We start from the raw sequence: 25,676 nt of genomic DNA, 5'->3' as shown, positions 1-25,676 counted from the left end.
GGATCGGAGGCAACACATCACGATCAAATAAACTGCACTGTTCATCGTTCTCAAAAGGGCTTTGAATCAAAGTACACTATTCTGAATCCTATTTAAAGTCCATATAAATAATGTAAATATGCGTATGTAGATTATATACACATACAGGGCAGAAACTATACCTTTATTCATTTTTGATACATACACAATACGTTAAGAGAGACAAGTGAGAAGACCACAGAAGAAACCACTGAAATCTGTTTCAGTGCTGATGTAGACTTGTTTGACCTTTTGTGACCCTAACTAAGAACGCTTTTGATCATTTAAATGTGAGCGCTCTTTCAGACACGTGGGTAAGACATTTGCGACCGTCGCGGGGGGGGAATCTTGGCGGGCTTGTGAATACCTCGTGACTGCCACTGGTCTATCTATGCATTATCAGCCGAAGGATACGTAACAGTGAAGTCCACCTGCGTCTGTTCAGAGCAGCTCTGTGATCCGCTCTCATGGGGGGTGTCGCTCCTACATCCTGGGTCTCCCACTTCTCAGGGTGCCATAACAGTAGCTGTAACATCCCAGGCCTGACCTCCGCTGTCTGAAATGTGGCTGCGAGACTTCAGTCTACCTCCATCTGCCTTCTTTGTCCAGACTGTTCACATAATGAGCAGATGGTGACAGGTTGGCCAGAAGGTCAAACGGAGGAAATCTCTGAAAACCATGTTACAGTAGTGGATCCTGGCCAGAAAAATTGGTCTTGTTCTTTTGTCTGTATGTTAAATGAAGAAAAATGACATGATGTAATAAGAAAACTAAATTCTGATTTTTTAATATAACACAGGTGCCGGATAGCCTGTTAGCGACCTGTTTATAATGGATTACCTGTATTGTTATATACTGATTATTATGATTACTGTAATTCTGTGGATCCTAATAATGACACTGGTCTATATGTACAGATAATGAGACGAGCCCTTTCCTTTAGGATGAAGGGAGCTTTCTGGAGGGTCTGTCTGTTATCGTTTCTTCATATCTGCTGTCAAGGGATTTTTGAAATGACAAAAGGAGTCAGTGTGGCTCCACCTACTGGAACTTCATGTGCACTGATGTAGGCATTACTGTAGCCATACTGCAGCCAAATGACAGGAGGTTGAACTGTCGTTGCTGGTTTGCAGTCATCCTGCAGCGTTTTTTTCATTAACATTTCCAGACCATGTGTGTACACGTGTGTACAGGCCCATTCAAGCATGAAATCTGTATGTTGTCCAGTCCATTTCTCCCGTTGCACTGAGGGGATTCTGATTGCATCCCCTCAGTGCCTCGTAACCCAGTATGTGTGCTTGCAAAATAATGTGCACGAACACAGACGCACAGTTTGTCCCTTTCCTACAGTTCACCCGTCTGTCCATCGTTAGTGTCCTGTGTAACAGACAGGCTCTCACACTCCTCCAGCAACGATTGTGCAATAAACTGAAGTCTATATTTTTAAAAACTGCATCTAGTGAATCTGTTATTTACTGACAAGTGTGTGTGTGTGTGTGGTCCAGGTAGTACTCGTGTTCTGGGGTCCGAAATCTGTTTGAACAGTCACATTGTTATTGAATTTTAAGGTGAAGAAATGATAAGGTTAAGGTTAGGTTAAGATGATGGTAAGGGTTTAGGTTAGTAAAGGAATGACTCTACGATTAAGGTAAGAGTAAACTTCCAGGAAATCAATATAAGTCCTATGAAGGACATTAAATTAACTCTCCACTAATTCAAGATTGAACTTCATTAAGTTAGGCAATTGAAAGAAGATTTTAATTCCAGTAAAATCAGGAATGCTCTTGATAAAAGAAATGACTGAATCAGCCGACCTGATTTCCTTAGGTTCAAATGAATGCAAAGAGGCCAGCAGGTGGAGTATGGCTCAAACTCTACACTAAAACCAAACACCGGGTCCTACATTTACCATAATTAAAAAAAAGTCAACTGTGATCATGAAGTTCTCTCAGCAGTTCCCCTACTGTCTCGTCGTTATGTTGTAATGATCAAAACCTTTCCTGTCAGATTTAAACTTCCCCTCCGCCCGACACGGTGCATCTCAGCAATGCAGCATATCATCTGAAGCTTTTAAACCTTTTTATGATCATTCAAATGAAGTCCTTCTGACACCAAGGTGGCCCCTGAACAACTGATATGACTGAACTACAACAAAATTGTACAATATTCTGATCTCTTGAAACCTCCCTTCACTTGCCTCCGGCAGTTTTTCAAACCCCAAATGTCAGAGCAGGCACCTCCCACTTCCACCTTCGTTTGTAACTCTCACTTCCTCCATGTCTTTCTGTGATGTACTTTAACCTACACCATCTACTCTAAGTCCTTATTCTGGTGACAGGGTGTTTGGTGCAGCGCCGGAACTCCTTCAGCTGTATCGCCCCCCCGCACAACTCCCAGGTAGGCCTGCAGCATCTGTCTTACACTCGCAGAGCATCCCTGAACATATCTATTGTGTGTATTAGATAGATTTATCATATGATTTGAATTTTGTCTTTGTTCCACACGATCACATGAGTTTCTCCTATTTCTAGTTTCCTACTTTGTAGAGGGAAGTGCTTTCCATCACAACAGAGAGAGACAGTGACAGGGAGAGATGATTTACATGCATTTAGGCTCCTGATAAAATTAGGGCCCACTCTATAAAGGATTATTAAATTAGAGCAGAGCAGCCGGAGAGGTCTTGTGATGCACATGCAGCAAAACTGTTGCAGGCTTCTTCTGATTCCGAGCTTCTAAGATTAGGCGCGGCTGCATGTTTCAGGAAGTAAAATCAACAAATGGAGGTAAAGCAAGACATATTCAGTGTTTTTGATTGGTGGCTCTGTTGCTCGATGATGCAGGATTTGTTCATTTCGCAGCAGGTAGCGATTAAAATGCTTTATTGCTAGATTTGATCACGTAACTCATTCAAGTTCGATTCCTGCTTTGATGAAGGGTTCATTCATTCTGCGGAATGTGTTTTAAGGTGCAGGTTGAAATGATTTAAATATTTTAAAGTGTGTAAGCCTGTGACAGCACAGAGGAAGGTGAAGGAGAATTCAGAAGGGCTCGTGGTTTTGCTCACTCTGAAGGATGTGGTATAACTGTCGCTTTGGGAAAGTTGATCTACCAATTTTAAGCACACAGCTTGTGCAAGTCGACTTTTGAAAAACAGCATTGCATTTCACGTGTGTTGTCTTCACACTGCTGTCTTCTATTCTTGTGTTCAGCATATGCACACTTATTTACGCAGTGTAGAGCAGGAGAGAGGGCCAGTTTCAGACAGACGAGAGGAAGGAGTTGTGAAAGCTTTGCCTTCCTCTTTTTTTTTTTATCTGCCGTGTATTTGAACTGTGTCGTCAGCTTTTTGCCCGTCAGTTTATTTCCACATTAATTCCTAGATAATAAAAGGTAAGTGACATCGGTGGACCTTCTACAGGTCACTGTTTTCATTCAGCTTTCAAATGACAACTGTTGATCAGATCTCTCACTTCAGCTGGCCTGAAACACATACAACTCTGTTCCTTTTAATCTCTTTCTCATATGGCTCTCTTTATGTCTCAGTTCACCATGTCCAGGAAGGTTGTGAGGAGCAGTAAGTTCCGCCACGTCTTTGGCCAGGCTCTGAAAGCTGACCAATGCTATGATGACATCCGAATCTCCCAGATGACCTGGGACAGCGGCTTCTGCTCCGTTAACCCCAAGTTTGTCGCCATGATCGTGGACGCGAGCGGCGGAGGATCCTTCATCGTGCTGCCCATGGGCAAGGTATATGTCACAAGGCCCGTCCATGGTTACATTGGCACAAAGAAGAAAAACATCTCTGACTCCTCATAGCACTTTTGTTTTTACTCACACTTATAAATACTTTTGATCATATCAGATGCAGGGTGGTGTGATGTGTTTTTTTTGTAACACCAAGCCAAGGCTTTAAAATTTGAATACTGCCAGTCACCTTCACACATAGAGCTGAATAAGGAAGTTTAGTAGTGACATTGAGTCTTTGTACACGTCACTCGCTCTGCTGCTGAGAGGTTTTCACCATATTAGGAGTTTGTTGTCAGTTCAGTCAGGGCAGGATGTGGCATCATCATGGTTTCTCTGCAGTTCTCTTACGGCATGTTGGTCGCTTTGCAACTTCGTTCTTCCGTTTTATGAGTCTAAAGAAGGTGGAGACTGGGCCACAAACCCTGTGACCTTGTCAAGGGTCAGAATTGTCACGATATGAGGCTTGTGAATTGATGTGTTTAGGTTCTCTGCAGGTATTGGAAAGCCCTAAAAAAAAGGTCTTAAATTTGATTAAGAAGTCTTACATTTAATTTACAAATATCTTAAATATTTCTCTTCCCTGCTTAAGGTTATAATGAGGATATATATATAAATATTTTTATTTGACTTTGGGCTGTTATGAGTTATTACATATATATAAACTAAAAGAAAAGATTATTTTTATGTACTGCTTTGTAGCTGCCTCGTTGGTGATTGTTGTATTATTTGTGTTGTATTTATGTCGTATTCAACATCTTTCTTGCTGTTTCTCTCTCTGCAGACAGGGCGTATCGACATGTCTTACCCCACTGTGTGCGGCCACACAGGTCCCGTCCTGGACATCGAGTTTTGTCCACACAATGACAACATCATCGCCAGCGGCTCTGAGGACTGCAGCGTCATGGTAAAGCATCACAATGTTTCAACAGCAAACATGAATGTATTTTTTTATGTTTTTCCAGTGCATGGCATGACCCACATTCTTGTGATGTACCGTGATTCATGCCCTAATATCTTTGTGAATAAATAGATCTGGGAGATCCCGGATGGCGGGCTGACATCCTCTCTCACAGAGCCCGTGGTGAAGTTGAACGGCCACTCCAAACGTGTTGGCATCCTGAGCTGGCACCCCACTGCCCACAATGTGCTGATGAGTGCAGGTATTACCCACGTTTCATCCTCACAAACCCGCTAAAAACACATTCACGCTGAGCGCCTGTGCAGAAATGCATCCGGTACATGAGAGGAACCAGGGGGGGATAAACATACGAAAGCTCACAGATGTTCTGTTGAATGCGACTCGCACCTTCGTGGAACAGGAAGTTCTCACAGCTCCACCCACAGTCTTCATTCTGAGAAACGATCAGCCCTCTTTTTGACTCTGGTTTGACTTTGAACCGCTCAGTGTGTGTGTTAGACTGTGAACTCATGTAGAGATAATACTACAATAACAGCTGAGGGCTGCAGGTACAGCAAAAAACACACAATTCAACAATTAATTTGAACCACAGAATAATGTGATCAGGACCAGAGTAGGATTATCTCATCATCATGCATTTCTATTGAAATTAAAATATAGACTGAATAAAAAGGATGGAGCAGTGGTAGCACGGTCTTGCCAATACACGCACTCAACCAATCATGAGTCAGTGTCAGCTGTCAATCATGATGCTTCACCTCATTTTTTAAAGGCATCAAATAACTAATCGAAACCAAACTACCAAACCATACTGGAAGATGCACACTTGAACAAACATCAGTGGGATAAAAACTACCTAAAATGACAGAAACCAACTTTGAGAAAATACAGATTATTTTTAGTTTGACTGATGTCTCATTTACTAACATAGAAGAGGTGGGTTTTCTAACCTACACTGCAGCCAGCCAGCAGGTGGCGATCTAAACGTTTTGGCTTCACTCTTGGGGAGCATCATGTCATCCTTCTGTATGCACAGTCTATATGGTGGAAAGTAAATATGATATTATGTTCATTTAGCTTTCTCTTACTGCTGCTCACACACAAACATTTGATTCTTTAAGTCTGCGATAAAGCTTTCATGTTTTCATGTCTAGGGATTTGTGGCACAGTCAAGATTTATTTAGATCTGTTCAGTGTGCTTGTTTCTTCTTTCCTTAGTGATCGAAGCAAACATTGCTATATAAATAGAGAAGGCCCATTCTAGGATTAAGAAAACAACAATTTATACATATTAGATGAACCACACTAGTGAATCAAATATAGGATTATTTTATATTCAGCTTCTGCCAATAGATCCCTTTCAACTAAATCTTACACACTGAACCTTTAAGGAAATGGAGTGTGATGCGTTTACTCAGCTTGCTCCAGGTTGAATTGTGTCTGTTTGTAAAAGATAAGGCAGAATATGAGCTGAAATGAGTCTGGATTCGACTTAGACTGTTTATATTTTATATTATACTTGCCCATCTCTCCATTTGTCACTGTTGTGTCCATGCAGGCTGTGATAACGTGGTGATCCTGTGGAATGTGGCTCGTGGGGAGGCGGTGGTGAGGATTGACACCGTCCACCCAGACCTCATCTACAGCTCCAGCTGGAACAGGGACGGCTCCATGATCCTCACCACCTGCAAGGATAAGACCATGCGGGTGCTGGACCCACGCAAGGGCACCGTCCTCTTTGTAGGTTTACTGCCGGGCATCTGTACCGACATTTAACTGTCATCGTGATCAGGGCAAAAAGCCTAAAAGATCACATAATAATGAAATTCAACATTTCCAATCATTGATTTTTGTTTGTCTGATGATTAAAGAAAACAGATTATCAAATTTGTATGACTGGAAAACAGCTTACATTTTTAAAAAAAAACTGATTTACTTTCTATTAATGTTTTCCATTTCAGTTGACGTAAAAATATGACACTTCTTCTTTTAATAACATTTTTGAGTATATATTGTGAATAAGTTCATTAGATGGTATATTATAAACAAAAACACCATTGGGATATAAGAATCACTGTGTTGCTGCTCTTAATGGGTTTGTCCCTCTGCTTCTCTTCACATGAACATTTTACGCACTTGGATTTCTGTGTGAAACCTGAATTTTGGGATTAAACTGAATGATTCTATATATTTAATATAGTTTTCTTCTAAATATTTAATGCATAAGAAGAAATCATTTCCATCATTTATTTTTGTTTGACAGTTTGTTTCATAAAAGTCATGATAATAGAATTACTGCAGTTGTCATGGCCCTTATAGAAACATTGAGTGGTGATGAATTGGACTGTGCCTCTCACATCAACAGGAGAAGGAGAAGGCTCATGAGGGCTCCAGGCCGATCAGGGCCGTGTTCGTGTCCAACGGCAAGATCCTCACTACGGGTTTCAGTCGTGTGAGTGAGAGGCAGGTGGCGCTCTGGGATCCGGTAAGTGTCAAAACCTAAATCTCAGTATTTCTAAAAATATATATCTATATATTAGGTTTCACAGGAATTCTCAAAATAAATCAGGTGGTTACTATAAATGTGAGATTTGGTTTAAGTTTTGTTGAATTCTGAATAGATCGAATAGAATAGTCATGCTCCCATAGGCTACAGTGACTTTAAGGGGGTCATATTTTTCCAAGCCTTGAAGGGAGATCCACAGTCTTAGACTTAAAAAGACCCTGCTCCAGAGCATTATCACCTGTCAGCAATTAGAAAAAAATACATGTGAGACATTGTTTATTAAAAACTGTTATGGATATGTTTCTCACTTAAAGTTCACCCTCAGTGTTTGTGTGCTGGAGGTTCCAAGTTGTGATTTGACTTAATCTGGTTCATACCTTCACTTCATAAATTCAGCATGGACATTACCGAAGTAGCAAATGCTTGTTAGATCAGACTTTCAATCGTAGATATGGTGAGAAAATCTCTCCAGTTGTACTTTGTGGTGCATTCAGACTGATAATTATTTGTCTTGGCACTTACTTATTATATTGCCAACATCTCTGTTTCACAATAGCCTCATTACAGCATTTAGGGCGGTGTTGTTCAGCAATAGCTCACATCATTAAATCCTTGGCTTACCCGCAGACTGCCTGAGCCTTATTTGTTTTTATATGGGATATTGCATTAAATGTAATGTGATTACTTATTCTGTGTATGTGAATGTCTTCTCACAGAAGAACTTCGGTGAGCCGCTGACCCTGCAGGAGCTGGACACCAGCAGCGGTGTCCTTATGCCTTATTTTGACCCGGACACTGGCATCGTCTACCTCTGTGGCAAGGTTAGCTTTAGTTGATGAAATGAGGTTCCCACTCTGCGGCTGTCTCACTCTGACGCTGTCCCACACGTACAAAGGGCTGACTTGTTTGTCATGTCTTCGTCACAGGGGGACAGCAGCATCCGGTACTTTGAGGTGACGGACGAAGCTCCTTATGTTCACTACCTCTCCATGTACAGCAGCAAGGAGAGCCAGAAGGGGATGGGATACATGGCCAAGAGAGGCCTGGAGGTCAACAAGTGTGAAATTGCCAGGTTTGTGCGTCTATAAAACCAACAGTAGCAATTTGAGAGTTTTGAGGTGTGTTGGCTGCATGACTGTCTGTGTTTCAGTTAGCTGATGCAACCTGAAATATCCCAACATTAACTGCATGTGTTGTCACAAGATCTTGTACAGATGGTCATAGTCACCAGAGGATATATCCTGATGATTGTGGTCAGGCCCCACCCCTCCCATGGCAGATTTGGTGATCCTTAACATTTGGACCAGCACCTTAAATTGGCCAATTTCTATGGTTTATGACCTGCAAAACAAATCAGGCAAACCCGGACATTTAATACTTATAAATAAACTAAGCTGGTAACACATGGTCAATCAGTGACATTAGTCTTTATGAGCGAGTTACATTTCTAATTGTAGCGTTTAGATCAATTAAGATGTTGTACAAGTGGTTTTACTCTTAAAATAAGGAAAACATTCCGTCTGCTAGAATCATTTGCATATCATTGTTATATCTTGTTTCCCATAAATGTTCTATTAATGCACATGCACAAACTCAGATTTTACAATTTGAAATTTGCTTTATGATAGTCAAAGTTAAATATATTTTTCTTAAAATTGGATTCCTTTTCAAATGGAAAAGATGCTTCTTGAAATTCCCTTTCTGTACTGAAAGTATTGCTGTGCAGTCTCACAGTCTACTGCTTTGCATGAGTGTAGACTCTTAGTTTTGTTTGGTGTGTCCAGTATTTGGAAGAACCTGAGTTGTGAAGAAACTGATTTGAACAAATAATTCCCCCTTCAGGTTCTACAAACTCCATGACAGGAAATGTGAGCCCATAGTGATGACAGTACCACGCAAGGTAAAGTTCTTTATCAAGTGTTAACCAAGCAAAGTTAGTCCAGAATCATTTCAGCATGTTTTTGGTCTGACCCTGTCGTCTCCACCTGCGCAGTCTGACCTGTTCCAGGAGGATCTGTACCCGGACACCATCGGCCCTGAGCCCTCGGTCGAAGCTGACGAGTGGTTTCAAGGCAAGAATGCCCAGCCCATTCTGATATCCCTAAAGGATGGGTTCGTAGCAACCACCAAGGCCAAGGAGTTCAAAGTTCACAAGACTCTCCTGAAGACCACGGTTGCTTCTGCTGGGGGTCCACCAGAAAACAGCGGGGTGAGACTTTTAAAACCATACACCAACTTATATTGGGATCAAAGTGTTATCTGAAGCTTTACATAAATTATCCACTAAAATTAAATTAAATTAGCATTTTTATAAAGTTTTCTTATATAAGAATAATGGATACTATTTTTCAGTATAATGAGTACTTTTACTTACTTACATACTTAAGTACTGATTATAATTCTGTTGTGAATGCAGAACATTTTCACCTTCACCAAGGTGGATTATGTTTTCATTGTTGTTTGTGAGCAGGATTATGCATAAACCACTGACAAATTGAGTGGATGGATGAACATGGGCCAAGGAAAATCATCTTAACTTTTTGGGCAGTGTCGTTCTGTAAAATTGTGAGATAAGGGGGTTGTTTTTGTGAAGTTTTTTCCCCAATTTCCCAGAGAATCATTCATTAATCCCGATGACACATCAGGCATATGTAGACGACTGATGAGCGTGTGAGATTTGGTGCAGCTTGACTGAATCAAAAGCGAGTGTTGGTCCTTGGCAGAGGTTCCACTCTAGTTAAAACTGGGATATCGTTGCTTTAATTGAACTTCATCAAATAACGATTAGTAGTAAATGTTTTTAGTGCTGTTTTCAATAGTTGGATATTTAATTGTTGTCTACTTTTATGTGTCTAATGAGTCTCCATCAAATCCCAACTCTGTCTGTTTCTCAGGAGGTCCAGTCGTTGAGGAAGGAGGTGAAGGACCTCACTGCAGCGATAGAGGAGCTGACCCAGCGTGTGAGGGAGCTGGAGAGCAAGCAGTAAACTAGAGAAATAAATCAAAAGACAAACAGATGAACAAACAACGTGAGGGAAAGAATGGTTGTTACCTTCTGATCCTTGTGACACAAAGGGAGAGATTAGGGCAAGAGATGTTATTCAACATCCATCTTTAGACCTTGAAGCTTGAATTTGTTTATTTGGTTTAATTGTTTGTTTTTTTAATTCCTTTTTTAATATATGCATTTAGTTTGAAATAAAATCTGTATTTCGATGATTTATTTTTGCCTTTTTCTTTTTTAAACAAACACACAATACACCCATTTGAATGAGGCAGACTTTTAATCACACTTAATCAATCTTACAAAACAAAAGGAGCAATAACAATTGTTTCATGAAAAGTTATGAAATATCACAAGACCGTTTGAGAATGTGTCGTCAGAGAAGTGCACGCAGATGCTCCCTGAGGCCTCCTTAGGTGCCTTTGGTTAAAAACAGTTTTTTACAGTTTTATAAAAAACGATTAAGGAGAAACAGAAGACTGAAGACAATCACAGAAGGGGAATGGTTGATCCACACTGCATGAGAAACATCAGCCAGTAGTGCATCTAAAAAGGTCAATTCCCTCTTTTATCTTTGAGTAGACCAGATCATCTTTTCTTCTCACAAACACATTTTCATCATCTCTTGAAGGTTTAATTTCCACTTGTTTGGTTCATTTCGAGACAATTGGGAATTTAGAAAAGGAGAATATTGTATATTTCAAAGCAGTAAGCCAAACACATTTTTTATTCTATGATTACAAAGTGTTACATGTGTGTACATTTACAATCTTTGGCCTGTAAAGTATTTGTCTTCCATTTACAAAGTTTAAGCATAACCCAGCACCTAACAATAAAACAGCTTTAAAGGTTCAGTGTGTAGGATTTTGTGACATCTAGTGGTGAAGTTGCATGTTGCCTCTAAATACCCCTCACCCACCAATCCCTTTTCAAACATGACAGAGAACCTGTTGGAGCCTACAGTTTTCATAACAACTCAAAAGGTGTTTAGTTTGTCCAGTCTTAACTACTGTACAAAACATGGCAGCCTCCGTAGAGAGGACCTTCTCCTGATGTTAATATAAATTATCAAAAATAATAGGGCCCATTCAAGTATAAAGAAAACAATAATTTTAACAATTTAAATGAAACACAAAAGTGAAAACATCACTAGTATTATTTTATATAAAATGTCTATGTCAATAGAAACCCTTTCACCTAAATATAACACACTGGACATTAAAACTAAAATGACACATTTGAATATAAAAGAAATAAACTGGAGCCAGTTATTATCAGAATTCAGTATATTTACACATTTACTCTGTTTTTCTCCCCTGGTGTCGTCTACTTTGCTCCTTCCCAGTTTTTCTCCAACTAAATCCCCCTCCCATCCTTTCTCTCAGACTCCAGTCCCTTTCATTAGGCCCTACACATAGTTTTTGTTAGGGGCTGAAGCGCTGTTGCTGTAGTACTTGGCTGTTCCCCCTGAACCACCTGATTGGCGCCTGCTGAAGCAGCACAAGAGACCTCCAGCCAGGAGGAGCAGAACGCCAGCCCCCCAACCCACAAAGACGCACGCTCCCAGCTCCATACTTGGAGAGCCGGTCGACATGGGATTGTTGAATTCTCGCACAGTGACGTGTGCGGACCAGCTGACGGGGATGATCACCAGGAGACCGGCCAGCATCAGGCCCACCCCGGCCACCAGGCTCATCTTGGGTTTGGCCTCTTCGTTCTCGACGCAGGTGGTGAAGTCAGCGCCACAGAACAGGATGAGGAGGCTGAGGAAGCTGATCATGCAGGCGATGATGGTCAGGGCACGGGCGGCTTGCAGGTCAGAGGGCAACACCAGCATGGATTCAAAGTTCTTGCACTGCTGCTGGCCTGTGCTCTGCACCACACAGGTCATCCACAGGCCCTGCTGAGACCTCTGTTCACACACACACAGAAAGAGATCAGTCTCGTCATGTCCAGTGGTTAAATGTAACTTGTGTTAAACTTTTCCATTTTATTAGAGATTTTACTTCTTCTCCTCAACAGTTGAGAAAGACATTACGTTTTTACTCCACTTTATTTATATTACTCTTTTAGTTTAAAAGTCTGACAAAGTCTGACAAAAAATATAATGAGCTTATAAATATGATGAACTGTTATAATTAAACCACCCAACAGTAGATTGAATAATAATAACAATACAATAGTGGGAAAAATTGGAAACATTTAGTCAGATAATTAAATGAAGCTCAGATTAAACATTGTTGTGAAATTTCCCCATGAAAGACGTTATAGGAGATTTCATTCACTGCTGCGCTTTCAGAAAATATTAAGTGTGATGTCTTTTTTCCCACTCATTAAGATTTGTACCATGTCGTTTTTTAAGTTTTATTTACCTGTGCCGTCACAATGTTGGATCCTGTGAAAGAGGTGACCTTCCACTGAGGGAGAGCGCAGCACACGATGATCCCGATCAGGCCGAGGAGCCCGAGGGCCACACACACAATATGAACTCCGACAGATCCCATCCTGGAAAAGACAAAAGAGATAAAAACCACGGTATGAACAAGATCATTGTGATGTTGTCTCAGGCCTACTCAATAGGTAATTCATCTGAGGAGGGTGGATCCCTTTAAATCCAAAAAGAGATGTGTTTCGGTTTGTTTCTGTCCATAAACGTGAATTAATGATGAATGTATCAACAGTATAAATCCTTAAAAATCACTACATGCTTTTATTTCCTAGTTCTTTCAGTGGTCCCTCTTATTGTTACAGAGGAGGAGTTGTTGAAAGTCTTCCACTGTTTTAGGATGTAAGAGCTATTTATCTGTTGTTACTGTAGTGTTATGTGTGTGTGTGTGTGTGTGTGTGTGTGTGTGTGTGTGTGTGTGTGTGTGTGTGTGTGTGTGTGTGTGTGTGTGTGTGTGTTTGTGTATTTGTGTGTGCGTGTGCGCGTGTGTGTGTGTGATCACATAGCTGAGCACACACAACCACTCCTAAGACAGAAAGCTGTTCCCTCCAACAAGCCTATGGATAATGTTACTTAGGGCTATATTTTTTGAGACACTCATGTCCCGACAGGCCTTCGCCTCCCGAATCTCCGCCCACGACCTGCCTATCCACTCCCTCACATCTCCTTACTTCGAAAACCTCAGCCTCACTCATTTATTAACGGTCACTTTACGATTAATCTTCATACAAATAATAAAGTAAAGGGAGCTCGAAGTCAATCTGAGGAACAGAAGACTTCTTTGCATTAAAGTGATGCAGTGCGATAACCTGAACTTTAATTACGTTTTTAATTTGTTTAATTGCAGTTGCTTTAGTTTTATATATGCCGCATTTTGATATCTGTGAATTGAAAACAAAGCTTAAGAAATCACATATCATGAAGGAAAATCTGAATTTAGAATTTGAGTTAATAAAAAAAAGGGAAAACACGAATCCCTTTCTTTTGTTCTCCACCAACAGAGTTTACAGCTTGTCCTTTACAATCTGAAAACACAAACTTTTTGTTTCTTTTTATAAATCAACAAATGTCACGCAAATAAAATGACTATTAGTTACTTACGATTAAATCTAGTCTACTAATGTGAAATATCAAAGCGAAGCTAATAATGGAGACATAGGGACAGCAGGGCACCTCTGCTGGAATTAGGCCGGGACAAAAATATCTTACTTCCAAGCATATGTGACCCACCCCACATCACAAACTTCCAGAGCAGATTAAACACTGGAGACTAATCTGATGTGGGTCAGTGGAATTAAAATCAGATTCAGGTTTTTTTCTGTCCCTCAAAGATCTGCAATTTCATCTTAAAAAATGAACTGTTGTCACATTATGCATATCATTCACAGACACAGACAAAAAGGGTGTCTCGGTTTAAAATGAAAGCCTTGAATAGTTTTTTCCCTTTTCAACTGTTAATTTGCATTTTTTTTCATCCTTTTTACTAGTGCACATAAAAAGATATTAAACTAATCCTCAAACAATCCTCTCATCCTCGCTCTCTTCAAGCTTTTGCAGACCCAGAGTTCACGCTGAATAAAGGAATTAAGTGATGCTTACCTTCTATCCTTGCCTCCGAACCTGATGTGAAAACTTGAAAAAATTGGGGTGAAGTTTTTTTTTTAGTGGCTCTTCTTCTCTTGCTGGCTGTGCGTTGTTTTGAAGATGCTGTTTTGTGATGTACAACAGTCGTGTGGAATAAGATGGGGTATTTGTAGAGGAATGTAAGGTGTAGGGTGGGGCTGAGCCTCAGAAGGAGGGGAGGACCTCAAGACCAGACTGGACTTGTCTTGTGTGTGTGTTCCCCTCTCTTTTTTCCACCTTAGTCCTGGTAACAGCTCGGAGGGAAAAACTCAGTGTTTCTATGGGGATTGTTTTTTTTTAAGGTGTGATGTTTTAGTATCAGTTTCTTTTGGTGAAAACTCATAAAAAAACACTCAGAGACAGTGTTGTGATTGCACCAATGATGATGATGACGATTATGAGTGAATCACTCCAGTTGTATCCATCACGAGTTGCCAGAGAAAGAAAAAATGAGTCATCTGTTTTTCTCTACGCTCCTGCAGTCTAAACAAATAAATACCACCTGGGATTCTCTACCTGGACCCCCCCCCCCCCTCCCTACACCTACGAACATGTGTCGAAACCTGCGATGACGAATGTGAGGCGACTGGATTTAGGAAACCGAGACTGACTGGGTGTTAGGATTTTGCGTAACATTACAAGCTGGGTCTTTGTAGGTCATGGGAAGTGGAAAAATGAGGAAAAGGAAATCTTTGGAGCCTCTATGAAAAGTCAGACAGGGACACATGCAGAGAATAACACAGGTGCTAGTTGAGATCTTCTCTCTGAAGAGAAATCACATGTTTAGAATAACACAAACTTAACATACATCCAAAAAAAATTGTGCATGTATTGTATTGTAATATAACAGATGCTGCTCAAAAACGGCACTTTTAAATACCAAATAAAATATAAATATATCTTATTCACTATAAAAAAATATTTCATTCAGCCGGAATGAATGGGCTATTTTCGCTAGTATTTTTATAATCTTACATCACTAAGTGAATCAAGTATTATTATTCTTATAAATATTATTATAAGTAGTATTATTAGTATTAGTATTAGTAATAGTAGTAGTAGTATACGTATTACCACTCCTAGTGGTAGTATTGCTGGCATTAATATCATCATTATTAAACTTCCCAAATAAATAAAATAACTTTATTATGAATAAATAACAGGATACAAGTTTCAGCATAAAAAAATTATAAATAAATCTATCAAATATTTACAAATTTCTTACACTGCACTGTAAATTTCATCCTTTTATTTCATGAATTATTTATTAAGTATGTATTCACATTGTAATTATTTTTAGATCATATAATACAAGACTGGATTGTTAATATTAGCCAATTTAAGTATTTATGTGTTTTAATCATGTGGGTAGTTAAGGTGGAAATAAGGCTTATATGATGATAAAATGATGTAAATGTTTTGGGAAATTTAATGTAAACTGAAATGGCAAACGTATAAAATGCTGTAAATTACTCATCCCAAGGTTCCCTGTGATGTCAGCTGAGTACTGTACATGTTGTGCTAATTACTAGCAAAAACAAAACCATGGTCATTATTTAATTATGACTAGTACAGGATTGATTTAATGGATCTTTTAATCGTTTTTAAAAGCTAGACCCGGCTCAGGGCCCCATTACCCATCTGAACTCCTCTGCCCCCCTCCCATCCCCAGATCCCTTTCGATCCTCAGACCAATTCAGTGCCCACCCTCTGTTGAGACATATAAACTAAAGACCCACCTGTTCTGTCTTTTGATTGCCCTAGAACAAGTCTCACCTATTAATCCTATCTTAAATGATCTTGTTTCTTGCTCATTTAGTCTCTCTGTAAATCAAAGGGATTGAATTGTGGATGCACGTTAAGCTTATTGGGTGGATTTTACTATTTTGTGTTTTGTTCTTATCTTCTTTCATTCTACTGTTATTTTTATTGGCTGTTGCTATTAGTTTTTTTTTGTCTTCCCTTATTCTATTGTTATTTTATTGTACAGCACTTTGGTCAACTCTAGTTGTTTTAAAATGTGCTTTATAAATAAACTTGAGAGGATTATATTCAGGGTATTCAACTCGATTCAATATTTAAATTCTTGATTGTAATCGACCATTTAAATCAACTTCAAATGTTATATGAAACAACCTTGTGGTGTTGTTTTAGGCTCTACGGTGTAATTCCTACTGTAAACACACGGTGGCGCGCTTCCGGCTCTGACTGAAACACCGTGATGACGTTGGAAACGGCTGGGGGCGCGGTCTGAGACGGACCCAGCGTGCGTCCAATCAGATGCGAGAATTCTGGCTGTAAATGCTGGGACCGACCAATCAGGTTGTGAGAAACGTAGGGGGAGCTGGGTTTGATTCGGCCTCCTCTGGCACCGTAGACACTTCGGAGAGAACCGATCCTCCTCTGAAGTTCCTGGGGGGAGAGCGAAGGGATCCGGGCGAACCGCGGGAGAGGGGCCAGGACTTACTCATCATTCACCCAGAGGGCCGCTGACACCAGGTTTGGAGGACTTCATCTCATCGTGAGTCGTGTTATATCGCTAGCTGCAGTTCCGTAGCTTACGTTACTTGGCTAGCAGCTACCTAGGCTAGCGCAGGCTCGCATGAGCTCATTGATTGTTCCAGTCCGCCTCCATTGCTCGGTTCTCCCTGCGAGACCCCCGGCGGCTCCCCGACCGGAGGCGACGCGTCTCCTGTCAGCAGCTGTCTAACCAGTCCGTGTGTGTTTCTCTCTGCTCTCCGAACCCAAGGTGCCGCGCGGAAAACCAAGGTCTCCACCGCCCGAGGAACGTCAGAAAATAAAGAAAATGGCGGAGCCGGACAAATTAAACATCGACTCTATAATTCAGCGTCTCTTGGAAGGTGAGGAGGACCGAGCCCAGTGTGCGGCTCTGTTCGCCGCTTAGACAGAGAGTGATGTGTGTTCCGGTGAAATGTGTGTTTTATTGCCCAGGTGAGTGGGTCGAAGTTGAGGCGGCCACGCTTTGTGCTAGCAGCCGACCTCGCACTGGTGGGGCTTGGATGAAAGGTTGAAGTGAAACCGAATCCAGTCTTTCCACATTTACTTTGCTAGGTGATGTTTTTTTTTTATAAATGACAGTCGTTACATACAGTTTTCAACTGAAATGCATGCATGTGTTAGTACAGCAGCTCCGGGGAGGTAGATGACGCTCCATCACTGGCACCTTTTGATGCCCATTCTCATACATTACTGGCTTTTTTTTTTTTTTTTTAATAATTCAGCTGACTTTTCTTGTATTTCAGCTCAGACAAGTTCCAACTCTGAAAAAGGGGTTTAATTTTTTGGCCTTTTAAACGTTTGCTTTCATTGGTACTTGTTTCCTGGGGAACCATGGTGTTGGGTAGTTCTTCTGCCCTTCCCCATGAGGGCTTCTCAGTTACTGGGGTAGACTGCCCTGTGTTGTGTTCACTGTTCCAGTTGCAGTGTGTCAGGATCTGATTTCAGTTTCACAGCCACCACCTTCCCCCAGAGTGACTTAAAGAGGTGTACGCACGTGTTAGCTATTCTATCGTGTGAATCTCTTGGTCATCTTTCTCTGCAGTTTTAAGCGGTACCTGAACGACTAATACACAACTTGTTGCAGTGAAGCAGCGTCATGTAGTCCCGTGGTGGAAAAGCCTTACATGTTTACAGGGGAGCTGTTGCAAAACACCTGGATAATTCAAGGTGCAAGCAAATGCCGTGGAATGGTTTTGACGTAGAAACGTTTCACGGCAGATACAGAGTGATTGTGAGATGGTGGCCCTGCAAGTTCAACACAAACCATTCCTTCCTAAATAGAGAGTTTTAAATGTCCAACTGTGTAGAGTCTGTGGAGACAGATTTGTTATGGTCGGGGTTTTGTGTGTATGAGGGAAGACAGGGCTGTTTTATTGTCACAGCCACATGATGATTGTGTAACAGGAGCCCGCAGGACAATAAACAGAAGCATGAATCTCTTCAGAGTCGACTGTACAGTTCATCTAAAGAGCACTGGAAATGCGCGTGTGACCTCTGGAGTTGTCCTTGCAAGGCCGGTGTGCTGGGTGCGAAAACTCTGCCCGACTCACACGCATGTACGTGTTTCCCCAGTGGAACTGTTGTAAAGAATCATCTTTGCGTGACTTTCACAGGAGCAGCATTGTATTTGTTGGCTACGGCTCTAAATTGCACATTTCGTCCCAGTATCAGAATCTGTTTTGGTCAGTAGCTAAGGAGTGTAGGGTACAGAGAGTTTTCCCAGACATAACTCTCATAACAAATGTGACCGTAGCCCCTGTGTCTTTACAGTCTTAAGTATAGACTGCGTGTGACTGGCCTAAGCTGAGCTGGTGGAGGTAATTGGGATTATTGACAAATATGCATATGCACTCATGGTGCCTACACGGAGTTTGACTTTGACTGTGGACCAGACTGGAGTGTTTTGTACACGGGTTGTTATGGTCAGGTTTGTGATAAGGTTGTCTGCCAAACACAGAAGAAGACAAACAACCCTGATAATGGCAGTATTTATATCCTCTTATGTAACTCACTTGACCTTTTCCAGCATTAGCAGTTTTATTACTGAGAGCAACCACTCGCCAGTTAATGTTACTCTTACGTTGATCCACTCTAAGACTACAGCAGACTCCAGAACAGCCGGCCCACTGCAGGTGACACGTTAAGAGATTGGAAAATTATCCCACAGCAGGTTGATTTCCTATGTGGACACAGAGGTAACCCCCTTGCTAGCTCACTGTGTTTCCAAAATAAACCATTTAAATGTGTTTGGATAATGAGCAGTTTCAATTGGATTACTTGCGTACAGCTAGAGTTAACTGTAAGGAGTGAGAGTTGTTTACAGCATGTCTGAAGAAAATGGCCTAACATGAGCCCGAGCTGAAGGCCCAACACTGGCTCGGGAGTACTGGACCAAACCAACTGTTGATTACAACACCCCTGCAGCAGCTACAGCTTTTCTGCCGTGCTGGTCCAGCTCTTTGTTTTCTGTCCCCTGATCAGCGCAATGGAAAGCCTTTTGTCTGTACCCCGCATGATAAGCTCACTGTTGCCCACTATGTGGCTAACTTTGGAGTAAGCTCTGTCAGGGCTTAGCCCTCTGTAATCCAGGTTAAAGTGACATGCAGCACTGCAGTATTTATTCCTACTTTTCACTTTTTAGGACCTTGTTTTTTGGTGTCATGCCAGGATAAGCCAGTTTTCCTCACCCATTTGTCTATTTCTACTCTCAGCCTCTCCCCCAAGTGCTTTGCAAGCACCATTAAGACAGGTGCATTTGCCATTAAACAACATATACACGGGACGGGAAAATGGCTGCTGTGTCAGTCTGAAACAAGCAAACACATTTACGACGTTTGGGGTGATAGTCCTGATGGTCAGGTGCTTCCTGTAACACAATAAGTAATCTCTGACATACTCCAATCATGGCTTAAAAACACAGTCTGTGCCTCTGTTTACGAGAACAATTTCTTAGTCAGAAATTATCTTGACTATTATCGCTTGAGTTCAGAGTTCTTACATATGATTCACTCCTCCATTGTCTTTTTTTATAAGGGGCTGTCATTAATGGCATACTTAATAAGATCAGTGAAGTAACAGTTTAAGATATCGCAAGTTAAATCAGTCATTCTAAATTTATGTTTGTCTTTGAAGGGTCTGCTCTGGTTCATCCAATCAAGTGTTCTTTACTCACATAAATGACTTTACAATATGGCCAAAAATTAAAGTGTTAATTTTCCTATTTTTGCCCGGCTGAATTGCCCACTTGAAAGACAAGTTGAATAATGAAATGGCAAGTTAAAACCCACTCTGAAGGTGTTATTTTGCTCATGTTTAGTTAAAAAAGTGATATGAGCTTGATCTGAACCTGGACTTGGTGGCATTGCTCTGTTTGTTCAACTAGAGTCTCTTGTTTGTGGATGGATAACCACTTTGTAACTCTGATCTCAGTTTTGACCAAGAAGCAGTTCCCATAACGAGCAAGCATTTCGTGAGTTTTGAGAGAAACTCCCTTGTTCAATGCTGAAAATACTTTTTTTTGCTGTTTTGCTTTACTTGTTTACATTCATACGTCTGTTAATCTGTGACTGTCTGTTTAATCCATTTCATAAACATATTTGAGAGAGCTCTGTTAACAAAGTCACTGAGATAGTCGGAGGCAGTCTGTTCAACACTGCACGTACATTAACTATTCAGTAGCCCGTGTAGGATTGGTGAGGTGGGACGGAGGCTCGTCACTCTTGCGGTTTGTGTCGGGAGGTGCCTTGCTGTCATGTAGCAGATGTAGGGATGGAGGCGCGATTGATTCTGTCGATGTTACAAACAACCCCAAATCCAAACTCCATCAGGATCAGTCGTGCACAAGGCCACAGTGCACACTTCACACACAACACCACAGTCAGACACAAAGGGCAAATATTTGATCTGAATTTTGACCGGCTTCATATATTGACGATTGATTGATATGGCAAATGGTCTGTATCATTTACTAGACATTAGAACAGTTACATCAAGCACAGTTTTACATTCACACACACCTTCATACACTGCATCTATGTGCAGCACTTTGATCTATGATTTAGAGGACGTCCGCCATGACCCCTGAGCCACAGCGGCCCATTGTATTTCTACCTTTTAAGAGAAGATTTCTGTCAGGAAATTAACTTATGTTCCAGACCTGATCATTTGTTTGACTCTATTCAGTGTATGTGTGTGTGTGTTCCAAGTGTAAACAGAGAGAGACCTGATAGACCTGCTCAGTTCTGCAGATTGTATCAGTGGACGTCTCTGGGTGACAGCAACAGAAAGTGTTATAACAGCCCGTGGTTTGTTATTTCTGTGTTGCTCAGCAGGCTATATCACGAGCGCCCTAATTATGTGTGTGCATTGTCGTTGCTGCAGCTACATTTGCCAGAAGGAGGAAGTGGGTTTTACATCTTCCACCCAGCTTCAAATTGAACTGCCACTTTAGCAAAACCTTTTGCAGCTTTCATCAGACTAGTTTCCACTGGTCATGTTTTTTTTTTTATGTTGAATCTGTTCGCATACGACACAAGCGCATCTTGTTGTGTTGTGGTTTGATGAACAGTAAAAGGTGAATCTCTTGTGATGGTGTATGGTTTCCAAAATTACAGACTATAGAGTTATACCTCTAAATGATATGGTTACCTGCTCAAGTGGCTGTTGGAAGTCGACGGCTCACAGAATTCACTAGCATTTGGCTGGTGGGAGGTGTTAGCTTTCCAGTCCGGTGGAGGGTTCAAAGTCCCAGCTTCAGATTTCATTGCTATTCTTTATAGGAGTCTTTCTTAAAGCTCTGACCACCGCTGTGTCTTTGTTGTGTTATTGTGTCTCCAATAAAACACCTGTCTCCTTTTCTTTTCAGTCAAGGGCTCTCGGCCAGGAAAGAATGTCCAGCTGTCAGAAACCGAGATCCGTGGCCTTTGCCTCAAATCCCGTGAAATCTTCCTGAGTCAGCCAATCCTGCTTGAACTAGAGGCTCCCCTCAAAATCTGTGGTGAGTAATGCTCAGTTAGTTTCTGTGAAGCTTTAAGTCTGAAATACCAAGTTTATGAGGCGGGTAGGATGGTCATCATGTGAGGTTTTATTCACGATCTGCCTGGTTTCATCGTCTGTTATGACTACTTGTATCACTTGGTAAGTGTCGACTCTGCATGTGAAACCAACTACACCCATCAGCGAAGTACAGCGTTTTAATGACTCTTCTCTGCTGCCCCCTGCAGGTGATGTCCACGGTCAATACTATGATCTGCTCCGACTCTTTGAATATGGAGGCTTCCCCCCAGAAAGCAACTACTTGTTCCTGGGTGACTACGTAGACAGAGGGAAGCAGTCACTGGAGACTATATGCCTGCTTCTAGCGTACAAGATTAAATATCCAGAGAACTTTTTCCTGCTGCGCGGCAATCATGAATGCGCCTCTATTAATCGAATCTACGGCTTCTACGATGAGTGTAAGTGCACAGAGCCTGTTGATAGAATAAAGCATACAATTCAAATCTGAACTGTTAAACATTACTAAATTCTTTTTTTCTCCTGTTTTGTTAAAAGGTAAGCGACGGTATAACATTAAGCTGTGGAAGACCTTCACAGATTGCTTCAACTGTTTACCTGTGGCTGCCATTGTAGATGAGAAAATCTTCTGCTGTCATGGAGGTGGGTCTTAACAGAAGATGCAGTGAAGCCCCCATTAGCTAATGAGAACCAGACTAAGAGTGTGTTCCGTGCATGTCCTCGTTTCAGGTCTCTCTCCTGACCTCCAGTCGATGGAGCAGATCCGAAGAGTAATGCGACCCACAGACGTGCCTGACCAGGGTCTTCTGTGTGACCTGCTGTGGGCCGACCCAGACAAGGATGTGCTCGGCTGGGGGGAAAACGACCGCGGCGTCTCCTTCACGTTTGGGGCAGATGTGGTGGCCAAATTTTTGCACAAACACGACATGGACCTAATATGCAGGGCACATCAGGTAATGTTTATGATTTACTCTGTAGAGATTAAAGCCTTAGTAAGGAATAAAGATACACTAATGATAGATAACAATAACAGTTTTTCCATTTACATTGTCAGGGTTATTCATACAGCTGTATGTTGAGAGATGTTTCTTATATTGTGCAATTTCCTCATTTATAAACATGAAGCCGGGGGGGAATGTTAGAAGGTGATTATTGATAATAATTCAGTCCAGTCCAACATCTTTAATAAACACACAGTTTAACTAGAATGTCCCTCAGACTGCATACCCCATGGCCCACAGTTCCTATATGAAACTGAATTTAAATTCACCAACATGTGCAAACTCATAAAGTCCCCTTAACATTCCTGATAGTTTTCATCAAGATCCAAGAATTCTTCTCTGAGAAATCAACAAAAGATTTAAACGTCCTGTCTCACAATGTTAGAAAAGGGGGGAAGTCCAGGATCTGCCCTCTGATTCAGAGCCACAACAAAATATAGTGGGTTCATCTTCCTCCAATAACTTTGCTTAATCCCGCTAATAAATGCAAACGAAAACATAAACTCTTTGGCGTATGTAATTAACACAAAAAATTTGCATTAAAATCTTATGATTAAACCTCAAAACCACCTGGACAACAATGGTACTTACAATCCAAGTGACCGTCTGGCATGTTGTATTTTGTCTTGCTTCTTATTCATTACACTGTGTGCAGTATTGACTTTTTCATCTCCATCCTAAGGTCGTGGAAGATGGTTATGAGTTTTTCGCGAAGAGGCAGCTCGTCACCTTATTCTCGGCTCCCAACTACTGTGGAGAGTTTGACAACGCTGGTGCCATGATGAGTGTGGATGAGACGCTCATGTGCTCCTTCCAGGTGTGTGTGTGGGTTAGGAGATGACTGTATTGTTGTGTGAACATATCTCTGTTTCTGTGTGGATTGTGAACAGGCGGAGGAAACAAATCTCCTTGGGGAAATTAAAAGGGTTATCTTATCTTCAAATGGAGCGTGTGCTAATACTTCTCATTGTGTAATGAACCTAATTTGCTGGAAATGTTTCCCTTTTTCACACTATCTGTTTTACTTTATCTTGTTTACATTTATTGTACGACATAAATACTGAAATACTGGTGTATCTCTACTAAAAGTTAATTAATGTAAACCTAATTGTTGCTCTTGTCTCTCTCACAGATTCTGAAACCAGCAGATAAGAAATTGTATCCTTATGGCGGAGGGGGAGGAATGGGATCTGGGAGACCAGTCACTCCGCCGCGAAATTCAGCCAAGGCCGCCAAGGCCAAGAAATAACACCCACTGGGTTCACCTCCAACAACCTGCCACCCCCCTGTCGGCCCAGTGTTCTTTTTTCCCCCTCTACCTCCCAAACTTGTTTCTCCCTTGTCACCAAACAGCAACAAAAGCAAACAAGTGTCCAGGGTTCAATCATATTTCTTCTCTCTAAAACTATTTTTAACAGTTTGTTTGGCTGTCTGCGTGTAATTCCTTGTGTGCAAATGTGTATAAAAAGTGCGACTGATACAGAAGTAATTTCTATATTCTGTATATGCGTTATTATAATTTTTTTTTCTTCCTTCACTAGGCTACCCTCTGTTGTTTCCTGTCATTTTGTAGAGGTTGGTTGGAGCCTATCTATGATGTAAATTCAAACCTGGGTGCAGGGGGAGAGGAAGGGGCAAGAGAAAGGAGCCTTGGCTGTTTATGTTAAGGCCCTGCACTGTTTAATGCTAAACAAAAGCTTTTGTACATCCTGTTTTTCCGAGGTCTGTGTGTGTCTATGTGATGGGGTTGGGCAGGGAGGGCACATGGGTGGGCACGTGGGGTGGGAGGGGTCAAACAGAAACGGCACATACAATACACTGGTTGCACCGGGGGAAATATGTGCAGGTGAATCCATGAGACATGTTTTTTTTGTTGTTTTTTTCCTTTTAGAAAACTGATTTGAGAACAGTCATGGATGTGAAATGGTTTTGCTTCTGTTGTAGATATATGAAACCAACTTGGTTTAATTCTTTTTCTTCTTCTTCTTTGGTTTTTAGTTCACTGAAAGTTAAGATGAATAAAAACAACCATTTATTTTAATTATGCCACCACGCTGATCACTTTGTGTTCGCCATTGCTTCTAAGGTCGAAAGTGTCATTTTTAGCCCCAGTTTGCCTGCAGTTGAAGCAAAAGGGCATTTCACATGTTTAGAAACCTGAGGAAGATACAGAAGCTCCGTCACTGAGCTGCTGTTGCTGCTAATTGCCTCGTACATACTATGTGAGACCTGACAGCTCTCAGTTAATTGGTATTTATTCTGCTCTGATCTTAAACAGTGCTGTATACTCCAGATGGCTACTGGGGAGAAAATGACTTCAAGCTTCTTCATACATTTAGTTATGATCAGGAGCTTTCAAAAGGAGATGAGCTGGTGAATCCTTTTCAGTCAAGTCCTCTTCATTTGAATCCAGGAAAAAAAACATCCAGAATGGGCTTGTTTAACCATGAAGCCAAAGCAAACCATGCACGATACAACAAAGTGAAGACAGTTGTAGACACGGCCCTTTAAATCTGATGGAGAATCTGAGCACAAATTATTACTGAAGTTGAACATGATTTAACAAAGAACATCATGTGCAGCAAATCCCCCTCTGAATGTATCTCAAAGTTTTGGTTTCAGTGCCAGATTATTCCCAGACAAAAAGCTTCTGCCGCTCGGCAATTAAATAAGTGAGATGTTGCTCTGTAAAATCATCACTTTTCACAAAACCATTCTCTTTCAGCAGCTCACAAGCAAACAGATCAGAGACAACCGAACCCTCATACATCACTTTCCTTGATTCAATGCGGATTTGAGAAAATCTTTTTATTTAAGTTAATATAAGCTATTTCTCTCCATCGCTTCATAGCACGTTCTCCATTTTGCACCCCCCCTTT

General features: G+C 41.2%; 3 protein-coding genes across 4 annotated transcripts; 2 read left to right on the top strand and 1 right to left on the bottom strand.

Moving 5' to 3' along the window:
* Nucleotides 1-2,318: 2,318 nt before the first annotated feature.
* On the top strand, nucleotides 2,319-10,411 carry coro1a (coronin, actin binding protein, 1A). Its single transcript, XM_061090321.1, has 11 exons — nucleotides 2,319-2,415; nucleotides 3,562-3,765; nucleotides 4,547-4,669; nucleotides 4,796-4,925; nucleotides 6,243-6,424; nucleotides 7,050-7,169; nucleotides 7,907-8,011; nucleotides 8,117-8,262; nucleotides 9,033-9,090; nucleotides 9,184-9,399; nucleotides 10,085-10,411. Exons 2-11 carry the CDS (start codon nucleotides 3,568-3,570, stop codon nucleotides 10,175-10,177), a joined length of 1,371 nt encoding a protein of 456 aa, XP_060946304.1. The 5' UTR covers nucleotides 2,319-2,415; nucleotides 3,562-3,567; the 3' UTR covers nucleotides 10,178-10,411.
* A 1,191-nt stretch (nucleotides 10,412-11,602) lies between these two features.
* cldni (claudin i) lies at nucleotides 11,603-12,698 on the bottom strand. The gene is made up of 2 exons (XM_061090322.1): nucleotides 12,567-12,698; nucleotides 11,603-12,106 (listed from the first exon to the last, which is right to left on the bottom strand). Exons 1-2 carry the CDS (start codon nucleotides 12,696-12,698, stop codon nucleotides 11,603-11,605), a joined length of 636 nt encoding a protein of 211 aa, XP_060946305.1.
* Nucleotides 12,699-16,636: 3,938 nt separating this feature from the next.
* Nucleotides 16,637-24,546, top strand: ppp1caa (protein phosphatase 1, catalytic subunit, alpha isozyme a). Of its 2 annotated transcripts, none has more exons than XM_061089593.1 (8): nucleotides 16,637-16,762; nucleotides 17,013-17,124; nucleotides 21,648-21,779; nucleotides 22,006-22,236; nucleotides 22,334-22,438; nucleotides 22,526-22,749; nucleotides 23,480-23,614; nucleotides 23,930-24,546. In XM_061089593.1, exons 2-8 carry the CDS (start codon nucleotides 17,070-17,072, stop codon nucleotides 24,044-24,046), a joined length of 999 nt encoding a protein of 332 aa, XP_060945576.1. In that variant the 5' UTR covers nucleotides 16,637-16,762; nucleotides 17,013-17,069; the 3' UTR covers nucleotides 24,047-24,546. The 2 variants fall into 2 exon arrangements, with proteins under 2 accessions (XP_060945576.1, XP_060945575.1); XM_061089592.1 differs by having other exon boundaries at nucleotides 16,637-16,784.
* Nucleotides 24,547-25,676: the final 1,130 nt, after the last annotated feature.

The sequence above is a fragment of the Limanda limanda genome, chromosome 17, assembly GCF_963576545.1.
Source record: "Limanda limanda chromosome 17, fLimLim1.1, whole genome shotgun sequence".
Taxonomy (NCBI): Eukaryota; Metazoa; Chordata; class Actinopteri; order Pleuronectiformes; family Pleuronectidae; genus Limanda; species Limanda limanda.
This window is presented reverse-complemented; position numbering and strand designations above follow the sequence as displayed.